Source organism: Talpa europaea (genome assembly GCF_964194135.1).
Source record: "Talpa europaea genome assembly, chromosome: 7".
Taxonomy (NCBI): domain Eukaryota; kingdom Metazoa; phylum Chordata; class Mammalia; order Eulipotyphla; family Talpidae; genus Talpa; species Talpa europaea.
In genome coordinates, this window is record NC_140074.1 from 22,439,364 (window position 1) to 22,460,701 (window position 21,338).

At 39.7% G+C, this 21,338-nt stretch overlaps 1 protein-coding gene across 2 annotated transcripts in view; it reads right to left on the reverse strand.

Moving 5' to 3' along the window:
• The window catches only part of ADAMTSL1 (ADAMTS like 1), a gene marked incomplete at both ends in the record, with an annotated part of 350,834 nt that overhangs the window by 145,646 nt on the left and 183,850 nt on the right, over positions 1–21,338 (reverse strand). For both annotated transcript variants that reach the window (XM_084239275.1, XM_084239274.1), the window contains 2 exons: positions 11,242–11,371; positions 15,696–15,997. In XM_084239275.1, coding sequence (XP_084095401.1) covers positions 11,242–11,371; positions 15,696–15,997 — 432 coding nt within the window. The remainder of the gene's footprint in view (positions 1–11,241; positions 11,372–15,695; positions 15,998–21,338) is intronic.

A 21,338-nucleotide genomic window follows, 5' to 3' on the forward strand; every position in this document is an offset into this window, starting at 1 on the left:
GTGCTACCAATCAGGACACAGATCTCATAATATTGGCCTTAGGTTAATCTGACCCATCTTAAATAGCTGACTTCATTTCTATTGTGTTACATGCTTGTGGGATATAAACATATCAGGTCTCCAGTAATTAATTCCAACAACCGGAGATCCTCTTAGGATACAAGGGAATCAAGAATTTTAGGCTCATTTGGAAGACTGTAAAGGCACAGAAGGAAGACACAATGCTTCCCCTGGGGTCACTGAAAAACTGGGACTCCCCGGGGTGGAATATTTAAATCGTGTAATAATAACATGTCTCATTAGAATTTTATGTTTATATATATTCTGATATCTTTAAGAATAAGAGACTCAGCTCATTGGTGATCTTCTTTAGGTCTCCTTCCCTGATTCAAATTAAGTGACTCATCTCAGGGGTCTCATAAGACACTCATTTCTATCTCTAATAAGGCCACTACAACTGTGCAGTATAATAATCTGCTTGTGTCCTGACCTCCCTTCAACAGATTGTTTGATTTTACAAAAGAGTAGGAATTTCATAAATGTTTACTGAACTGAGCTGAATTTTACCCTAACCTGTGGAAAATACCCACTTCCCAGGGGCTAGAGTTTATAGGAGATGATCAGGCATTTTTGGTTAGACTGGGGAGTCCCTCTCCTCTGTAACAGGCTTGTCTCTCCTTCCTTCAGTTAAAAAGGTGAGAAGTTCAGTTTCCTAAAATGCAAAGAGATCATTTACCTTCTTTAATCCAGGGGCAAGTTCTTACAAAGATACACACACACAAACACAGATCCAATACCTGTTATTATTTACTGAGTACTAATATGTACTAGGCACTATAATAAACACTGACATAAATATCTTCACAATAATTCTCTAAGGGTGAAAGAGGAAGATAAACACTCACTAAAGGCTAACAGAAGAGTAAGTCATATGAACTCGATTTTTCCAGACTTTCGTGATAAGCAAGCCTAGAATAAAGGGTTGGGATCAGTCCTTAGCATGAATTAGCTTATGTAGTTTTATTTTCCTAATTCTTACTTGAGTTAAACTGAACGAATGGGAGTGTGTAGGAGAAAGAGAGCTGAAAGACTTCGGGTCCCGCACAAGTGGTAGAGAAGGGTCAGCTAGGAATTAGGGTCATCAGAGGGCAAGGTGATTAGGACTAAGTCTCTGGGGTGAGAAGAAAGAGGTGCTAGGAAATAGAATGATGCAGAAAAGGAGCAAAGGACCCAGAATTGCAAGTTACAGTTTGTTAGTAATGGCAGAAAAAGATGCAAAATTCTAAGATGGCCCCCAATGTCTTCCAGATTCATAATCCCAGGTTACCTCTCTCTGGATGACTTAGTATTTCTTTATAAAAATGTTTTCTTAGGAACTGAGTCCTTTGTTTAATGACTCAGTGTTGGGTTTTAAGACATTCACTTTAGGTCTATTCGGTTTCTCTGTTAGCATGGTTCATTTCCTTTATATTTGGCTGTGCCCTGAGACGTGTGTGCTCTGATGAAGTTTTGATTACCCTTTAAGCACTAGGCTTTAATAAGAATTCTACTCTAGGCAGCTGAGAATATGGCATGAAGGTTATCTGCGGGAGGTAAAGGAAGAAGAGTCTGTTTAACCATTTGTGCTCATCACTAGGTTACAAGTCACTGTGGGCGTAAGAGGACTGGGTCTTGTCACAGTGGTAATTCCAATGCCTAGCTAGACTAGGGGATGGAGAGAGCGAAGGAGGGGTGGAGGGATGCATAAATATCATTAACAGAGGGAAAGACTGAACCACAAGCTGTTTAGTAATGCTTTGGAATGAAACATACCTTGTTCCAAATCTAAACCTGCCACCAAATTGTATCTTCAGCCCCCTGAAGATTCTATTTCCTTGGCTATACAGTTAGGATAGGAATGGTAAATCCTCATAAAATTGTGGGGAAGATTAGACAAAATAAGGTTTTATAAACACTGTGATGAGCACAGTGCCTGGCTGATGGTAAGCTCCCTATAAATGGAAGCTTTTAGGGAAACGCTACTATGCAAGACACCCTGAACCTCATCTGTAACATGCATTGGACTTAACTTCTTTCTTCTCTTTTGTATTTCCTTCTTTCTTTTCTCACTTCCACAAGTATTGGAGGAAACAACTGTATAAGAACAGCATGATTTATAGAAACTTCCTGATTTCTTTGTAACTTATCACAGTCTTCCCTGACCATCAAGCTATTGTTGCTTATTTTCAGGACATACACTTCACACACCCATGTCTGACTTCCCTTGATCATGTCCCACAGCATATTAACTTTCTAGGAATATTTGGACCCTGTCTCCTCTTCTCCTACTTCATCATCTCATTACTGTTCTTGAAAAACATATCTCATTTAATTAGGTGTTAAAAGTCAATGACCACTTTTTTGCAGGCTTGATGGACCCCTGAGAACTAGCTGCCCTGCTTCCTATTCTAAGAACTGCCTAAGATATCTGGTAAGGTATGCACAGAAAGCTGGCTTGAAGCTAGATTCTACCCCATACTAGTTAACAAAATTTGTGAATCAACTTCAATGACTATGAAATAATTATGAAGGTCTTATATAGTTTCCTATAGGCAACTAAGAGGGATGAAAGAGCCCTGATTTTTTGAGCATCTACTATATAAGGTGGGGACTGGCTGAGTGATTTACCTATGATTATCCTTATAACACACCCATTTCCCCCTCACCTTATGGTTTGGTCAATTTAAGGATAACTGAGTCTTAGGCAAAAATAGCTGGCTTAAGACCACAAAGTAAATGAGGGAATCCACAACTGTCTTAACCTAAAACCCATGATTTCCCCCTCATTCTAGGATGTCTCACAATTCCTGATGTGGAATGTCAACTTTGGAATTACAATATTGCTTATAGGTTCTTGTTCTGAAGTCTCCCATTTCTTAAGCACTGCCCGTAGTAGTAGAAATATGGAGTCTGACATAAAAATTATGCTAAGATGATAATGAACTACTTCTCTCAGAGACTTGCATGATCATCGAAGCAAACCACATTTACTTCCATATTTAACATGATAGCTGTGCTGGAATAAATGTCAAGGTCAATGCCACCTATGTAGAGGGCCCATTTTAGTTCTTTGTAGCTTCCTCTGGTCAGTCAGAAAGGAGCTCTGTGTACCCACTCAGGAGTTAGCATCAACAGCACTAGTTAGAGAGGACATACAACATTCAGCTGTTCTAGCGTTATAGCCAATGACCTGTGTTTGAGTCAGTCTAGGCCTTATGGTCACTTCACAAATGAAATTAGAGGCCCCATGAGAATGTAGTGAGCATCTGGTGGATCTGGAAGCTGCGCTAATCCAAGGATAATCATTCTTTTCTTAGCTTCGCGTGTTTATAATGCAAACACCAGGACTCACTACAGTGTTGGTACTGATGAAGAGAAAACGATGAAGGGAAAAATGGCAAGAGGAGAATGAAGGAAGAGCTCTGATTCACCACAGGAGAGGCAGCAGTTGGCTGGAGCGGACATTCCTGTAACCACAGCCGATCACCTGAGAACAGCCTGACCTTGGGCTGGTGCCATGACAGGATTAATATTTTCAGATGGATGAACTATTTCTGAACTGTACCCCCCAGAATATTGGGTCTGAATCAGAGTATTTTCTTTTTCACAACCTCATTTTTACATTGCATCATCATCTCTTTTCCTCTATCTCTTTAAGTCTTCTGTTTTCCAAGTTTAAAGAACATAGTAATAGAACAGATTTCTATCCCCAAGGCCAAGAGAAAAGCTCTTAATCTCACATTGCACTTGAAATCTTCTTCTAAAATTTCCAAAGACAGCATTGGGTACATCTTGGCATTAATAATTCTCATTTCAAAGCTTTGGCCAAATCATTGCTTGCCCTTAAATTGTTACTTCAAGACTTTAGAAAACTGGATCATAGGATAAGGCAAAAAAAATGTAGAAAAGATTTACTTTGGGAGTTTCCACTCTAGTTCTGTTGACTGATTTGTAATCTGGAAGGTTTTGAAGTGCAAAACTCTGTTTCATCACCATATCCAGGATAGGAAACTATCTGGTGATGGTATTTCCATTCCCTGGGGCTTATGAGCAATGGGATGGATACGTGGTACATATATGTCAACTCTTGAAGCAGTGAAGGAATCAGTTTAATAACTCAGTTTAATGACTATCATTCAAAGGGAGCACTAAACCTATTTAACATTTGAAAACTATAGTGATTTCTCTAGGGCTGTTCCCCAAACATTGGCTTTAATGCCTCAGAGATGTTCAGCACTGTATCCCAAGTACAATGCCTGGCACATTCAATATTTATTCAATAAATATTTCAATAAGTATTTATTCAAAAGAGGATAGAGAAACTAGTTATCTCAAAGGGCACTATAACATTCTAAATGAAGGGGTACAGACTATTCCGTGTCCTCTGATGCATGACAAGCATCATTAAGGTATTCTAAACAATCATTTTGATGTTTCACCATCGTTGCTGCCTGTACGTGCGTGCCTAGGTTTCTCTTAATGGAAACATTAAGTCTTGTTCCTTGTAGAGTTTTCATGGTTGTTTCACTTATAGTTAGTCTCTTCTTTGTCAATAGAGGCGCTTTGTCTTCAGGACTTATAATTTGACTCAAGGTATTTTCCTAATACAATTAATTTTTCTTTTTTTCCAGAAGTGTTGATTCTTTTGGTGGTGGGCACACTATGGTGGTAATACCTGATGGGGGTATCCAAATACTACCTTGGTTAAAAAGAAATAAACTAAACTAAAAGTTTCAGTTTGCTGGATAATTATCATTAACCTCAAAGAATTCCAGAATTTTTGGGCTGGAAGGCCCTCAGGGACCATCCAGCTGCACCTCCCTTTACTTCCTCCTGACACTCTTACTTGGGGCTTTGCCCTCCTGCCAGGTGGACAGGCTGAGTCCACACCACACTGGATTATCTGCGAAGGCAAAGAGAATGCTAACATACCTTGGATAAGAAGTAGTGTTGCTTTCTGTGTGTACCACACAGTGCATGCTACTTATGACTCTTCGTGAGAATAAGTGCAGATGTTGACACAATAAAAGCTAGCCACTGTTACCACTTTTGCTCTTGGATGAGCTGCCAAAATTGTCTTTTGCTGAGCAAATCTGATTGTTCTACTCCCCTGTTTAACTCCCTTCAACAGCTCTCCATTGCCAATACGACAATAAAGTACAGGACATGAAGTAAAATCACTGTAACTTAGCACAGTGAGCTATTCTGGATCTGGCTCCTGTCCACCCTGTAACACTGATTTCTACTTCTTGTCCTTTTTTTTTAATGCTCTTTATTCTGTCTGCAGTATCTCCCTTCTCCTGGGTAATTCCTACTTTTGCCTTACAATTCAGCACTAGCATTGCTTCCTATAAGAAGGTGCCCCTCAGCCTCAGACTCCCACAGAAACCTGTGCTTGCCTCTTACATAGTAATTTCTATTTTGAAAGTTTCTTCCTCCATCAACTGGTAACTTCTTTAGGAAAGGGTTTCATCTTCCAGCAGTTTCTAAGAACCAGATACAAGTAGATGCTACATGTCATACACAAAAATGTCCAGGATATTTTTATTTTTTACTGCATAAAGATATAAAACACTCTCTGCCTTTAATGAATGGCCTGTTATAAGATTTTTCTCCAGAGTCCAGGCCGAATTATGCAGTCTAAGAGGCTGTCTAACTACATAGAAGCTAAGAAACAAGAAAAGCTCTCCTGATGGACTTAATTGAATGAATTTTCCTAAAGCTGATGTTTCTGTCTTTTGGAAAGAGTCATGTGTGCTGTCAGATGATAAGATAGGAAGGTATAGTCAATCCTTTGATTTTTTCCTAGAATCATGAATCAACTAAATCTATACATACAAAGTGATTTCTAATACTATCAAAGCTCATTTCACAGAGGTTTGAGGTTGATATGACAGGTGACGTGTAGCCATGGATAGGGCTTTCCTAGGTGAAACGAACATTTAAGTCCGGAGGCAGACAGAAATGTGACATTTTCCCTTGTCGATGTCAAAGTGCCACAGTGCTACTGGGGAGGATTCTAATCACTGGGCCAACACATGGCTGGGTGGAGAAATAACAGAGGCTGCTGTTGGGCCAATTGAGCCCAATAGTTAAGAAAGTGATCTGGCAGATTCCGCTACTGTAACTTGTCCATCAGTGGCAAAAAGAGACAAGCGGTGTAACACGCATCTGAATTTACTGAGGGTGAGAACTGCAGTCTTAGCATTAGCTCCCTGGAAGTGCCTAAACATGGCTTCCAAGCCTGCACTCCATTTCTGTCATGCCAGTGCATTTTGGTGCTTTAAGCACTAAAAAGTTAGTGTGGATAGAACCAAAAGGCAGCATATGGAAACTATAGGAACACAGTACAAGATAAACCTGTATTTAGAGAGCAGGTTGAAATAGTAACTCTTAAAAAACAAGTTGCCAAAGGACAAGGTACCTGCAAAAAGCTCCATCAAATAAATTAATATGTGCTTGTGTAAAAAAGCAACACCTTTGCTCTCGCCTTTTAGGCTAACATAAAAGAAAATTAGATATTGGAAATCATTTGCTGCTAGGATGCATGGGTTTTGTTAGTGTACAATAAAATAGGCATTCTGAAGTATGCTTTTAAGAGGAGACTCTGACCTTTAAGCCATTTTTCTTGGTTCTCTCATCTCAAATAAGGATCCCCAAACTTCTTTTATAGGTCTTGCTGGTTTTAAAAACCATCCCTGGTTTGAGAAAAGAGATTGGGGCTTGGGGTGGGGGGAGCGCAGAAACCAAGTACTATTCCTGGAATTATGGGCTTATTCCCCCCCCCTTCACTGTTTATCTATTCTGTACCACTCAGCTGTTCTCTGTTGCACAGAAATAAAAGTTTAGTTTAAAAAGTATGTTAGAACAAAGCTGCAGAAATTGCCTGGAATTTCCTTCATTTTCAGCCATCTGGCTTTCATTGCTTACTTCTTTCCCCTCCTCCACGTACGTTTACCAAATCTTTTCAACACACACTGGCCAAGCTATCAAATGCTTGTAATTAATAACAGTCATACTCCTTTTTTTTTTTTTTTTAAGCTAGTGCTTTTTGGCTTTCCTTAGGCTGCTAATGCCATTGCTAGTATAAACCAGGGAGATGGTTGGTAAAGCTTAATTGCTGAGGTTTAGTTGAATAACAGGGAAAATCTAATCAAATTTTAGTCCTGAATAACAAAAAATCATTTTATTTCAAACTAAAAGTACTTCTCACCAACAAATGAGAGGAAGGGAGAAGAGAATTCTTTTTCTTAGTGTCTACTATGATTTTATTTTAGAGATGAAGAACCTTAGATATAGGACCCCTGAAAATTTACATAACTAATGGTGTCAAGGAGGATTTGAACATGGGTCCAAGTCTATTGGTTGGCTTTTATTTTGTTGATATCAGGATGTAAAAGCTCTTCATAAATAATGAGTGAAAAATCAAGTTGTCCTGTACAGTCACATGCAAAAGAATGAAACTAGACCACTATCTCACACCCTATACAAAAACTGCCTCAAAATGGATTGAAGACTTAGATGTATGACCCGAAACCACAAAATATGTAGAAGAAATTGTAGGCAAAACACTCCATGGCATGTTGGCTACAGAATTTTTTTGAAGTTGACTCCAACAACAAGGGAAACAAAAGCAAAAATAAATGAATGGAACTATATCAAACTACAAAGCTTCTGAACAGTGACGCTATCATTAAAACAAAGACATCCTACCAAATGGGAGAAAATACTTGCATATCAAATAACCAACAAGGGGCTAATAATCAAGAGCTATAAAAAACTCACACCCCTTAAGAAAACAAATAACCCAATCAACAAATGGATAGCAGAGCTAAATAGACACTTTTCCAAGGACGACACAGAGGTGATCAACAATCACATTGAAAGAAATGCTCATCATCACTTATCAGAGAAATGGAAATCAAAACCACAGTCAGATACCACCTCACGTCTGTGAGAATGACCCATATCAAAAAGATCAGAAAGCAGTGTTGGTGAGGGATGCTACTATTTTTTTTAAAGATTTATTTATTTATATAAGAACTGGGGTACAGGCCAGAGGTGTGGGGGGTGAGAGAATTTACCAGAGACAGAGTGGGGAGCAGAACAGGTAGACGGATTGAAGACACTGCTGAGGGGAGCAGCGGGTGAGGCAGGGGAGGTCTGCCGCACCATGTGGGTTTCTCCCTGGCCAGCGGGGAATCAAACCAGTGCTGTTGAGGCTGCGGACAGCTTCACAGTGCAGCACTTAAATGCTGTGCCACCGGGGAGGCCCGGGATACTACTATTTTTTTAAGTACCGTAAAAAATGCAGGCAGTCTATACACACAGCCAGTCTAAATGAAATGATCAGAATACTAAGTAAATAAGAAAAAAGTAATGCCTGCTGCTTGAGGAGACACCTGCCTGCTGTGAATAGCTAGGTCTGGGAATATATCTTCCTGAACCTGGCAAAAGCTGGGCATGTGCTTATGATACCCACTCTGCCACCCACACAAAGCAAGTCAGCAAAATCTAAATTCAATCTTAGAAAGATCATTCAGGAAGGGCACGCCTTCTAGAGCCTCTGGTATTCTCCATATGATCTGACAACTCTAGCCAGACAAGGAAAAAAGCAGCTTCCCAACTGAGGTTCCAGAGAACAAAGAGCTGCCTAAGAAAGCTGCTTATCTTAACCAGCAGCCACCACTCAGACACAGAAGTCCAGTAACCAATACTTGAAACATCATCTGTATGTCCCCAGAAAATGCTATATATTTTTGAACACACAGATATCATCATGGACAAAGACTCCATAAGACAATTTATAGCAACTTGGGGCCTATCAGAGGATGCCCCCAAAGGAGCAGCGAACACTGATCCATGTACAATAAGAGTTGTGAATTAAAGATTTAAATTACTGCCAAGTGAACAGAAGTTACTGGGGGAAAAAAAGACAGCATTGTGCCCCTACCAATATACTTTCTCTTCCAGATACAGCTTTTACCAACCTACAGAAGGGTTATTTTCCCCTATGAGATCATACTGAGGTATCCCACAGGCGATGGGCCTCTCTACATTTCTCACTTTTAAGCTGAAAACCTGTTTTGCCTCTTGGATGGAAGAGGAAGAGAACAAGTCATATCAGACCACTTTACTGGGGCCCCTTTTGTTGTTTTAATTAGTGTCATTCTACAAATGCTTAGCTGTGTATGGTTAGCCCAAGAAACCCCTGGTTGTGCCCAGTCAGAGGTCACGCCTGTCACTCTGACATTGGCTGGTGAAAAATCAAAGCACTGAGTTTATCTGGAACTAGTGAAATAATGTTAAGCTCAATAAGAGTCCTTGTCTGGGAGTTAGTACAAAGGGCATAGAGTAAATCAAGCTTATCTACTTTAACCACTGTCAGTTCTTTGAGGGTGGGAAGTAACACCTTGTGTCCAGTTCTCTGGCTGTCCCGGAAGAACTATAAATCCCAGAAGATTTCCAGCTAGTCCCAGGTACTGAATGCCTCTTCATTGCCACAGCTCATCACAGCATTTGGATGTCATTACAACACTGGAATGTGGTAGAAAAACCCTTATGCTTGTTTTTAAAGTGATGGTAAATAAGCAGAACAGAAATGTCATTAATTACAAGCACAAAGAAGCAACGGTAGCAGTCTCGTACTTCTGCCTACAGGGAAATGCAAAGTCACATGACAGCTGGCCAGGCCTTGGTGACCCCAGAGCATCTAATATAGATGATTTGTTTTGCAGATGTGGAGATAGAAAAGAGACGCCACACAGCTTGTGGGTGATAGAACTTAGAGAAAAACTCAGGCTTTCTGACCTGCTAGCAAAGATTCCTACAGGCTGTGTATGCTGAATACATTCTGCTTTTTCCTATCTGGGGAGACTGCTGTCAAGTAGCAGGTGTTTGCACATCTTGCTCATGCAGCTTGGTGACAGGCTTACACAAATGGAGGCAGTGAGCCTCCAGCACAGAGATGCTGGCTCAGGTGGGACATGGATAGAAAAGGTGGTTCTTCAGCCTCCATGTAGAGCATCTGTGCTTTTTTGGGTCTAGCCCTTAATTTTACTTTACCTGCTGCTGTTCTCATGGGTGGGTGCTGCTCCCAGCAATGGTTGACTGATTTTTAAGTTGCCTTAAAATCTGGCACTGGTGACCATTTTCATTCCTGCAACTGAAGAAGGAAGCCAGGCCCACTGTTCTGATTGATATATGGAGCAATTCTTGTGACCAGTGGCACAAATGTCACTGTGGGCTTGTGCTCTGATCTGACCTGAGAAGATCTGTGATCTCTAGCTTCTAAGTCCCTGAGCAAGACATCTGGTTGGCTGAAAAATCACATAAGCAGCACCAGCCTGACCAGCAAACTGCTGTTCATTCCTCAAGGCAACACACTGCTGCTCACATGATATACTTTGCAGAAACAGCAGAGCTGTCTTTCAGAAACAGCATTCCCTTCATGTCTAAGATATGACCTTATCCAGTAACATTTTTCATCTCATCAGCAGGCTTGAAAATCTGGCTTTGCTTCTTTAAATATCTCCCTTTGAAACCAGAATCATAGAGATGGTTTAGCTTCTACAGAATCTTGCTCCAAACAAGTATCTGAAGGCAAGTCTCTCAAGACACCATAAAATTCTGTGGACTGAAGCAGTGATTGGATTGATTAACTAAGACTTAAGGTTGGGCAATAATGAGAGCCAGGCAGGGCTGAACAATGAAATGCTCTAATTGATTTTATGCGTGCGGAATGATATACACACACACCCCAGAGCATGCCATAATGAATGTGAATGCTCTGTGTACACAGATTTCATAGTGCATCAATTACACCACCCAGAAGCTTGAGTTCCGTATACTCTGCAATCCACTATGATGTGAGGACTGGGGACACAGGTTAAAAAATGGCAATGACCATGACGTTTGTGGTCAATTCTTGCTCCTTCAGGGGAAAGCAGCATGTGTGTGCACTGGCCATGCAACGGGGCTCACTGCATATGGAGCCTCTGGACCCTGAGCGTGACCACTGGGCTGGAATTCCAAAGCCCTGGTTTCAATTAAATTTAAGTGGATTTGACTAAAAGTTTGAACTGATGCTAATTGGTTTTCAAAACACTGGGTAACAATAAGCATTCTGGACTTGCCCAAGGACAGACACACCCATTTCTGAAACACGCTCCTGGGTAGCAGGGCAGTCAACACACCCCTTACCTTGCTGGGCACGGGTCCAAACTGCAGGACTTGAGGAGCTGTGGGGGCCGGCGGCTGGTCACGCACAGGTTCTCAGCAGCAGGCTCCCGTGTCTGTTTGTTCAGGCAGCTCACCACAGCCTCCTGGACACCTGTGTACAAATCACACTGTCAGGCCAGAGTGGGCGTGTGTGGGTGATGAAGTGTAGACAAGGCAGCTGGTGGGAGGTCCGTGCGATTGGTAGGACTCTCACCGCATGTCAGAGACAGCAGTGCAAAGCCCGGCACTGTCCATCTTGTCAAAACTCTTATCTGGGAGAAAGCAGCACCTCTGCAAGCAGCCTCTGCAAACAGTCCCCCACAGGAGAGCAAGCCCCGAATGGGACAGGATGCCACCAGAACCTCTAAAATGCTTTGAGAAATGCCACCAAGCTATATAACTGCTAAAGTTGAAATGTGATTGTTTAATGCAGGAGAACAGGGTGACAAAGAAAAATAAACTGTCCCAAGATCTTCACGTGTTATCTTTTAATCAAGAGATTGTTATGTTTGGAAGGGAAGTCTAGAGTGGTGCTTCAATAGCCAGTATTCTGTAAACGGCTGTGACTCTGGGGCTGGTCATCCAGGCCTTCAGGCTTTGCTGGTTTCTTTTCGATTCCGGTTCATTTCTTTGGTGACCAAGGGCAGCTTTGGAAGTTGGAAGAAAGAAAGAGAACAAGGGCTAAAGTTTTCCAAGGGTACCAGAAAACTCCTCTCCTAGATAAGTAGAACACACATTTATATTACCCCAAACCAATAATCATAGCTGAACATAAAAATCATCTTCAGGGGTTTAGTGCTAAGTTTAAGAGGCATTGTAGAGCTACTGAATTCCAAATTCTAGTGTTAAAATGATGGCTTCTTCAACACTATTTTAAAATGTCTATTGCCACACGGGCCAGTTGATTCAATATCCTTAGGTAGGGCTTAGGGTGATGGGGGAAACTATCAAAAAGAGCTCTGTTATAATTGAGAAACATCTGGGATTGGTGATGTGGTCAACATGCATGCATTTTTGTCACATGCATGAATGAAATGCCAAAAGGGCAGGGCATGCTAAGCTGAGCATGCAATTTAGGCTAAAGAGAGGTAGTTAGGGGGTGCATGGAGGAAGGAAGTTAGAGCTGAGCTAGGGAGTTGCCACAGGCTGGGGAGTGTGGGAAGTTAGAGAAGGAAAGAAATCTCAGGGCTTCACCTGTGAGTCCACAGTATACTTGTCCCAGGGGAATCAGGCCAGGCTGTGATAAGTTAGCTCACTGAGCATAAAATTATCATTTGTGCTCTTTCCAAAAGGCTAATGTGCTTAGAAGGCTGTTTGAACCAACACAGATCACAGGTTCAAGTATGGTACAGCAGGTCCTTGTCCTTGAATAATGCTGTTTCCCTCATCATTTAGCCATAATGATGAAAAAAAAAATATCCTGGCAGATGGTGAGCTAAATAACACTATTTGTAGACCTTGTTTCATTATATGGCATTTCATTTAATGTCCAAGAAACTTTTGATGATGCTAAATTAGGACTTACTATACTTTATGATTCTGAGTTTTCCTTTCTTGACAGAAGCAAAAAAGGAGAGAGGACTCATAAAGAACGATAAGTAAAAGGCATAAGTCTTCATTCCTGCTGGAGTCAATGCTAAATCTTCTCTCGGCTAGATTTTAATGTTGTTTTGACCATGAAGGCGTTCAACCTAATAAAGCTATTCAGATTCAGATCAGCTCTCCCTGACCACACCTATTAATTCACATATGGGAAATTAAAATATAGCAAGGAGATGATAGTGGGATGCAGGGCACAGGTCTGAAGGAGTTAGGCTCACTTTCAATCTTCTAGAAAATGGGATTTTCAGTGCTCATATCTCCCAGAATAGCATAATTGTTACATGATATTTGATGACAGCTTGGGAAAATGCAGCCACCAACTACAGCCTAAATTACTAACTCGATCCTTCTGGTTGCTACCTCTGCTAGGTGAAAGGTTATTTTTGTGTCTATCAAATTTCATCTCTTGAGATTGCAAAAACAATGAAATTAGCTTGACCGGCCTTACAACCCCAAATTGATTTAACATCTATCTGTTAATCCTGCATGTTTTTGGTTGGCTTCAGCAACAACAATGATTAAAAAAATATATAAAGTTGTGGGCTCGATTTTGGTGGAAGATCAAAGTTGATAATACAATAAAATGTTACTGCCAAACAATGACTTCAAAATGTACATATCCTGTATGCTGAAATAGCTTTTTAGTGCGTATGGGCATCATATGGACCATATAACTCAAGCATATTTTCACCACTTTGGAATTTTCAACTCTAACATTTCAGGCGTAAATATATTACCTTGGCACGGGATATAGCTGTAGGTAAGTGTGCACAATTGTTGACAGTTAAAGACTTAAGATATTTTAGTAACTTTACCCTGCCTTGGATATAAAGCATGTACAATTTTTGTTATACGAAGATGCTCCGTTCCCACAGGCAGAGACCAACTGTTTAACAAACATCCAAATCTTATTTCCAAATTAATATCTTCTGAAAATATTTTAAATTGAAAACATTCCACATCCTCTCTACACTTTGAATTTTATACCCCTGGTTGATCAGCAGAATGGTTAGAATCTTAAAGATAAAGGTATCTGGCTATTTATATATTCCATTACTGCATCTATTTTTTCCATCTGCTCATAAAGTTCCAGGCTTGACTTGTAACCGAGAACTGTAACTAAGAGAGACCATAAATAATTTTTTTCAAAGTACATTCGTTTTTTAGACTAGCGATAATGATCATTCAGTTCAGGTGATCGCGGAAATTGGAGATAAACACGCACCATGTGAACACTGAGTCATTTTGGAAAGAAGCAACTGTGGCACTGGTTTCATCCCTCCCGGTGACCTCTCAACATCTGCCTGAGCTGAGAGTTGACCAAAACTTATTAAATACCCTCCCTCATTAAACTTGAGAGAAGATGCCCTCAAAGTGAGCAGATGAGCATTGTATAAGCACAGATAAGCTGAGCTCCAGGAAGCTGTCTTCTAGAATCAGATGGAAGAACTTAGGCTTTAAAATAATAGAGCTTTCCATTAAAACACTTAAGAATTTCATGGTTTGAAATGGGAAGCCTTGGAAAAAAACAAGAACCTCAAGGTCAAACCTATTAAATGCTTATTAAAAGACTTGATGGAGAAAACTGATTGTCTGCTAGTTCTTATTTCACTTTTTATCCTTTTCAACTACATATGAATAATATGGGCACAAATATTCTTATTTTCTTCATTACAACAGACCATGCGTTTTAAAAAGTTTCCAAGATGTCATGTCTTAGAACACAGTTTTGGGAAATAATTTTAATACATTTCTTACACCAGTTAAGAAACTTTTCTGGGATTGCAGAACCTTAACATTCCAAAATGGGTTGATAGGCAGTGAGAGGGGTTGGGCAGGAAATCAGTCAGTATTTCCTCACCTAAAATCTCTCTCTTGAGGGCAGATATGGGTGAGTGGCAAGATGAAGCTAATGTCTTTTCTATAGTTGCAAGAAAGATAGTAATCTTGAAGAATTAACTGCTGATTAAATGTTTTCCTCTCTCACTACAAACCCATTCAGAACACCTGAAATAATCACTGAATCTGTCGTTATCATCATGGAACATACCTGACAGAACTGGGTCAGTACACACGGAAACATTTAACATTAGTTAATTAACATGCCTAACAAGAAAGCTTCAGAAAATCTCTAAGTGCTTGAAGAAATGTGAAATGATAGGAAGAATGTGGGCCGAGAAATAAAGAAATAGCTGGTCTTGCTCTAGCTGTCACACACTAGCTTTGCGATTTCGAACAAATCATTCAGCTGCTTCACATCTTAATTTTATCATGTGTAGAATGGTGATGGGGTCAGACTTTAAGCTTTAAACTCCTTTCCAGTTCTAGGCAACCACAGTGTTAACCGCCCTTTATACGCCCATGCCCTTTGTAAATAGATATTATTTTGGGAAATCTGCTGAATAAATCGTAACCTGTTCTTGGGAATAGCAGGGTGTTTTGTCATCTTGGGTCTCGGTTCATATCACATTCACTGAGGCAAGGACATAGATAAATAAAACAATGTTGAGAGCATTGCCAGGTCAGTGTCAACTTTGCTTCTCAGTCAGCTGCACTAGGATAGATTGCAAAACATTGAAATGACAACTTAAAGTAAAAGCATTAGTTGTGTTGGCCACTTGAAGCTGACAGCCTGAGAGCCACTCAGATCCAAGGAGAAATACATCTGTGTTTCATTCAGTATGCTTTACATTTAGAAAGCCTTTTTCTTCCTCCCCCTGCTTATCATTCTTGGACTAGCTGGAGTCACGTGACATGGTTGCAAAGCAGGGAGAGGGGATACAGCAACAGACAAGATGGTAGCGGGGATCTGAGCCAGAGTTCCCCCTTCTTACCTCCTCCACATGACTCGGAGCACTTGGTGAAACCCTCATACTCCCAGTCATACAGCTCATCAAAATCCTGCAGGCCACCGAAGAGTCCATCAGTCTCTTCTGGGTTAAACTCAGGGGTGTCCCCGTTGCATGGTCCTGCATAACAGGCACGCTGGGATGCTGGCTTGGGACCTTCACATTCGTCCACAGGCAGGTCAGCCACGGACTGGGAGAAAGATAGGAGCACCTGGCACCGGACTATTCTCACCTGAGTCCCCACACCACAGGTCACGGTGCAGGCTGACCAGGCCTCTGGGATGAACCTGCAGTTGGCAAACAAACAAGAGGACAGGATGAGAAGCCCGAGGCAGCAGAGCGAGGGGGGAGCGAGAGGCAGCATTCCACCTGCCACCACTGCCCTGCACCGTCCCAGGATGGGCTCAGAGCTCTGCCACCCTGCCCTGCGATGGGCGCTTCAGTTTAGTTTATGAGCTCATTTGCCACTGTTTCGGGATTGGTTTCTTCACGAGCATCATGTGCACTCCCAGCTGCAGCATTCCAGCCACAGACCACCTGCTTTCTCCCTGCTTACACCCCCAGTGGTGGCTCTTCAGAGCGAGGAATTGGTGGTTTCTTCTCTCTCACACTAAATCCCAGCACTTGTGCCTCCTGCAAGATGCTGGCTATTCTTATAGCAGACTAATACTGATGCTAAAAACTATAACAAAATAAGCCCTGGGAGATATTTAAGGAAATACTTTTTTTTTTTTGTCTGGATCTCATATTCTGTAACTTTCTTTGCTTTTCTGCTCAATGTACTTCCCAAGATTTATTTATATGTATAAAGAAGATTTTTTGTGTGTGTAAGTTTCCAAGAATGGAGCAGTCTTGCTCCTCTCACATTCTTTGAATTAGTCTGGACTACAATTCTTTTTATATCATAGAGAAAAGCTGTGCTACAAATTTAAATCCCCAGGCATGCCACAGTAAATGAGACATTCATACAAGTTTGTTCAACAACCTCGACTCCCCCATCCCCGAGAGAAACTACATTGGTGAGAACTGGGTTTTTCCTCTAAGTTTTTCTAAAATGCAGGAGAATGTCCAAATTCCCAAAAGATTGTTTTCCTCCCAATAATCAATTATGGCCATAATTGCAATGACCTTGAGAGGGACCTAGGGAAGAAAGCCCAGAGGGAACAACTAAGATTTCCAAAAAGTCAGTACAGTAATTTGAAGAATAATCTTTGGAATAAAAAATTTTATTTTTACATGATCCTAGTACTTTCTCACAGGGTGTCCTGCTGAGGAGGCATGCAAACCTGGCTCCTCAAGCTTGACTTTGGCACAAAAGGAAAGAAGTGATAAGAAGGTTACAGCATTATATCCTAGCAAGTGCAAATGGTTCCGATCTAGTTTAGGAAAATTGAAATTCTAACAAGAAACCAATCCAAGTTTCAAACTAGATGGAACGCAACAAAGCTATTTCCTGGGACTGTGTGTGGACCTAGTGGAGTGGGCCAGGAGGCCAGATGCAGTCTGAGGCCTGCAAGGAGAGCCTTCAAGAAGATTCTGGTCCCCGCCACCTTTGAAGAACCATTCCTTAAGAGAGAGCAAGGAGCACATGCAACCTTGTCAGGAAGGTAGATGAGGGAGAAATGGCCACCCAGAAGTATTCTCAAGAAATTCTTATCACAATTTCAGTTCTCTCTTAATTTGAATTCTTAACCCCACCTTCTGACATCTCAAGGGGCTTGGAGAAAATAGTAGCCTAAAAAAATTAAAGAATACCATGTATAGGAACTTTCGAGAAATATAAAATCTGAATAGTTCTAACTCTCTTCTCATGCATTCATATCTACCTGCTGCCTTCAAGAACAAGAATCAGGACAAATATACAAGCACCGACATTTACAACACAGATGTAGACATAAACTATTTTCTTACATGCTAAACTATATACTATATAAGCTAAACTAACACTATTTTGTATATAAGAAAAACATAAAACAATAGTCCTGCAATTTTGGCAAAGGTGTTAAGAATAAAGCTTCTTTAATCATGTGGTACTGAATATTGTTTTCAAATAAAAAGATGACAAGCGCGAAAAAAATTGTATCCTCATAAGGAGCATGCTCTTATTAAAGTGACCTTTTCAAGATAACAAGGACAAGTGAACTTGATCTTTAAAGGGCCAAATAGAAAATATTTTAGACATTATGGGCCATGTTTGTGGGTCTTTGTTGTATATAACAACAAAGGTGGGGGATGAGAGAAGGGTCTGAATTTGGCCTATGGGCTGGAGTGTTCCAACCCCTGCTACAGAACACTCACTGAGAGCCATATGTAATTTCCAAACTTATTTTAGGTCTAAGGTTCCATTTTTTCCCCCATGCTTATAAGCTTATAAGAATGACAAGTAGCTAAACTGATTTTTTTGTGTGTTTTATTTTCCAAAGCGAGTCCCAGATGAAATGTATACTACGAATGATGTTCGAACTAAATCCTCAGTTGGTGAGTGTGCTGTTGTAACATCTGAAGGGTGATAACATATGCCTTTGAATCATACACCATGTTGTAAACCAATATTAGCTTCATAAAACAAAATGAAACAAAGCAAAAAATCAAAAACAAAGACTCCTCAACCCTCCTTGCCCATAATGTGAATGAATCTCTTTGCATAATCTCTTTCCGGGGTAGGAAAGATACACCAAAAACACACGAAGTAGAAGGGGCATATTACCAAAGCCACAAGAACTTGTTGCAATGGTTGAAACATGCTTATTTAATGGCAGCACCTAAATGAAAAAAAGAAAAGTGTGCACGTGTGTGTGTATTTTTGACTATCTGAACATTTAGAGTTAATAGCAAAAACAATAAACATCTGCTTTATGTCTCCCAAGTGAGAGTCTTATCAAATGTCCAATTGCCTTACTGGCTTATCTCCCACTATACTTAGGTCTTCATCAAGTTCACACCAATTAAAAACAATTTGGTATTTAAGTGGGGCGTCTTTTGGCAGTCATTTTAATTTCTCTAGTGTATACACTGTATGATATAATATATTCTTCCTTGTTGAAGGCAGAAGATTGTATTTCAAAAGAAAAATATCTAGTAGTGCAAATGGACAAATGAATAATAACTGTTTTTCACATGAAACTTTCCCCCATGTCCCTAGGTCTCCCAGCTCTGTATTTACTATCTTGAGCTTTCTGGCCACAAGTGGGAGGAAGCAAGGTCAGTGGGAGGGCAGGCGAAGGACTTAGGAGGCTTAACTGTAATGTTTTAAAGACTCATCTTGACTAAGATTTGCTAAAATTGGGACCTTTAAAGTGGAATCCCAGTATTTTTTTTTTTTTTTTACTTAGTATGCTAACCATTCTGGTGCACAAATGTACAATGAAAGGGTTTTTATTATTGACATTTAATTTGGGTAATTAAAAATGTTTGTCAGCAGCTCAATTGTGAGCTGCATGAAGAATGGCTGGATAGCGAGTTCTTTAAAGGATGGCTTAAAACTTCAGAAATAACTAATATGATTTCTGAATTTAGTCATACCATCTCCAGGATGATAAAAAAAAACCCTGACAAATAATTTATGCTTCTGTCTGCTCTTCTATTACAAGATTGATTTTCATTTCATTAACAAACAGCTTATCATTTAATTAGAGCTATCACCACAGATCCTTTAGTGCAAGAGAAAACCATTATAATCAAATTCACTTGTGAAATCCCAGAGTGGTTCAGTTTATTAGTGGCTATTACAGAGTCATAAGCATAGCCTGAATAATAGAAATAATCACTTTATTAATACAGTATTAAACAGGAATGATTTACTCTTAGTAACTTAGTCTCATGACACTGTAGATATTAGCCAGAAGTAGACTAGTTTTAATTATGCATGATCTGTGAACTAAGAAACTTAACTTTTACTTTTCTCCTCTTACTTTCTTCCCTTCTCCTTTCTCATACATGTTTGTTTCAAAAGTTATTGGTATTCAAAATAAGTGACTTAATACGTGTGTTATTTTCAGGTTGTTAATGGCCTCATCTCCTTCTCTAGTTTCAAAATCCAAATTGAAATTTGCTGGAAATCACATTAGAAATACTTGATTTTGGTTTAATTTTCAATCTTACTACATTTGAGCTATAAGTTGACAGTGGTTGTGGATTTTTTTCCTTCCTCTGGTGTTTGTGTATGAGTGTTGGCATGCTATCAGGGTGAGGACAGAGGAGAGAATAATCTGAGTACTGTAGAAAAAGATAATAAAAGACTTTAAGATGGACCCAAAAGATTACAGAATACCCTGTGAAGTGCATCCTTATTAGTTATCTGAGCCTGTCATTGACTGTGAATGCTTTTCCATTCTATAAATTGCACAAAACTGATAATACAAATAATTCTTGCCCACTGAAATACACATTGTCAGCAGAATGCAACTGATTGAAGTCCTGTGGATATACTCACTCTGTACCTACTTGAAAATTCATTTCAGCATTCTTATTTGCCTAAATCTGTACAGTTCTTTAAAAATGCCCTTGAATTGGCTGTAATATCTTCTTGTTTATTAATTAATGAGGTAAATAAAATCTTTGACAGATGTTTCTGTTACGTCTCATGAGAATCATGGTTTTTTCCCTTTTAAAATTTTTATCATTTAACTAGTGGCCACAGAGGGATCTGGAAAATAGTATATTGGAAAAATAAAATATTGTATAAGTAATTCTACCCCAAATTAACCAGAAAGTCTTGTACATAAACACGTCATTTGGGGGCAAAAAAAAAATCCCCATACTTTATTGGTAAGGATGTTATTCCAAATTACTTCATTTTATTTTTAACCCAATCTTTTTCTTTAGTTCTGAAAAGTCGGTCTTTTCCTGACTCTGCACAATGCTTTAGACATTAATGGAGTAAAATCAGAAAAAGGTGCAGTTATTGAAACTAAAGCTGGGTATTTTGGCATTTGGATAAAAAATATATGGATATATGAATAAGATAGATGCATGAAATAAATGCTGCTGGTTGGGGAAGAAATTTAGAAAAGAGAAAAGGAAACTTTCTTTCATTTACTTTTTACTTATACATGATTCAAAATATTACATGCAAAACCCTTTAGATATTTAGGGTCTTTAAATGAAATTCAAGGTAGGATGCTTAAAGAAAACCTCCAAAATAAGTCAGCAAAGAAAAGAAAAACTTTGGAACACTACAAAGGGAAGGCAACTCTTTAATTGAATCACTTCAGGAATTTTAGAATTACTTTTAAAACCCACAATACCAAGACAAACTTAAAACGATAATTTAAAAATATAGCTAGAACTTCAAAGTTTTGGGAGAACACTTATCTAAAATATGCCTCTCCATTTGCTTAGAACCACACCTAACTCATTCCAAGTAAATGAGAATCTAACTTATTGTGAAAGATCTTTACTCAAGGATACTTGAACTGAATATGGAATTATGAAAATATTTCTTAACTGCTGTTGTCAGCTTACAACTCTCTGAGCTGCAAATAATTCATGCTAGTTATGTAACTCACATTGAAGTCTCCAAGCAAAAGGTTTCAAACAAACATGTCCAGGACACCACTCTACCAAACACCTGATAGAACCACCTCCTGCCTGGGGCGGTGAGGGTCTTCAGCAAAGTAAGGTGACCCA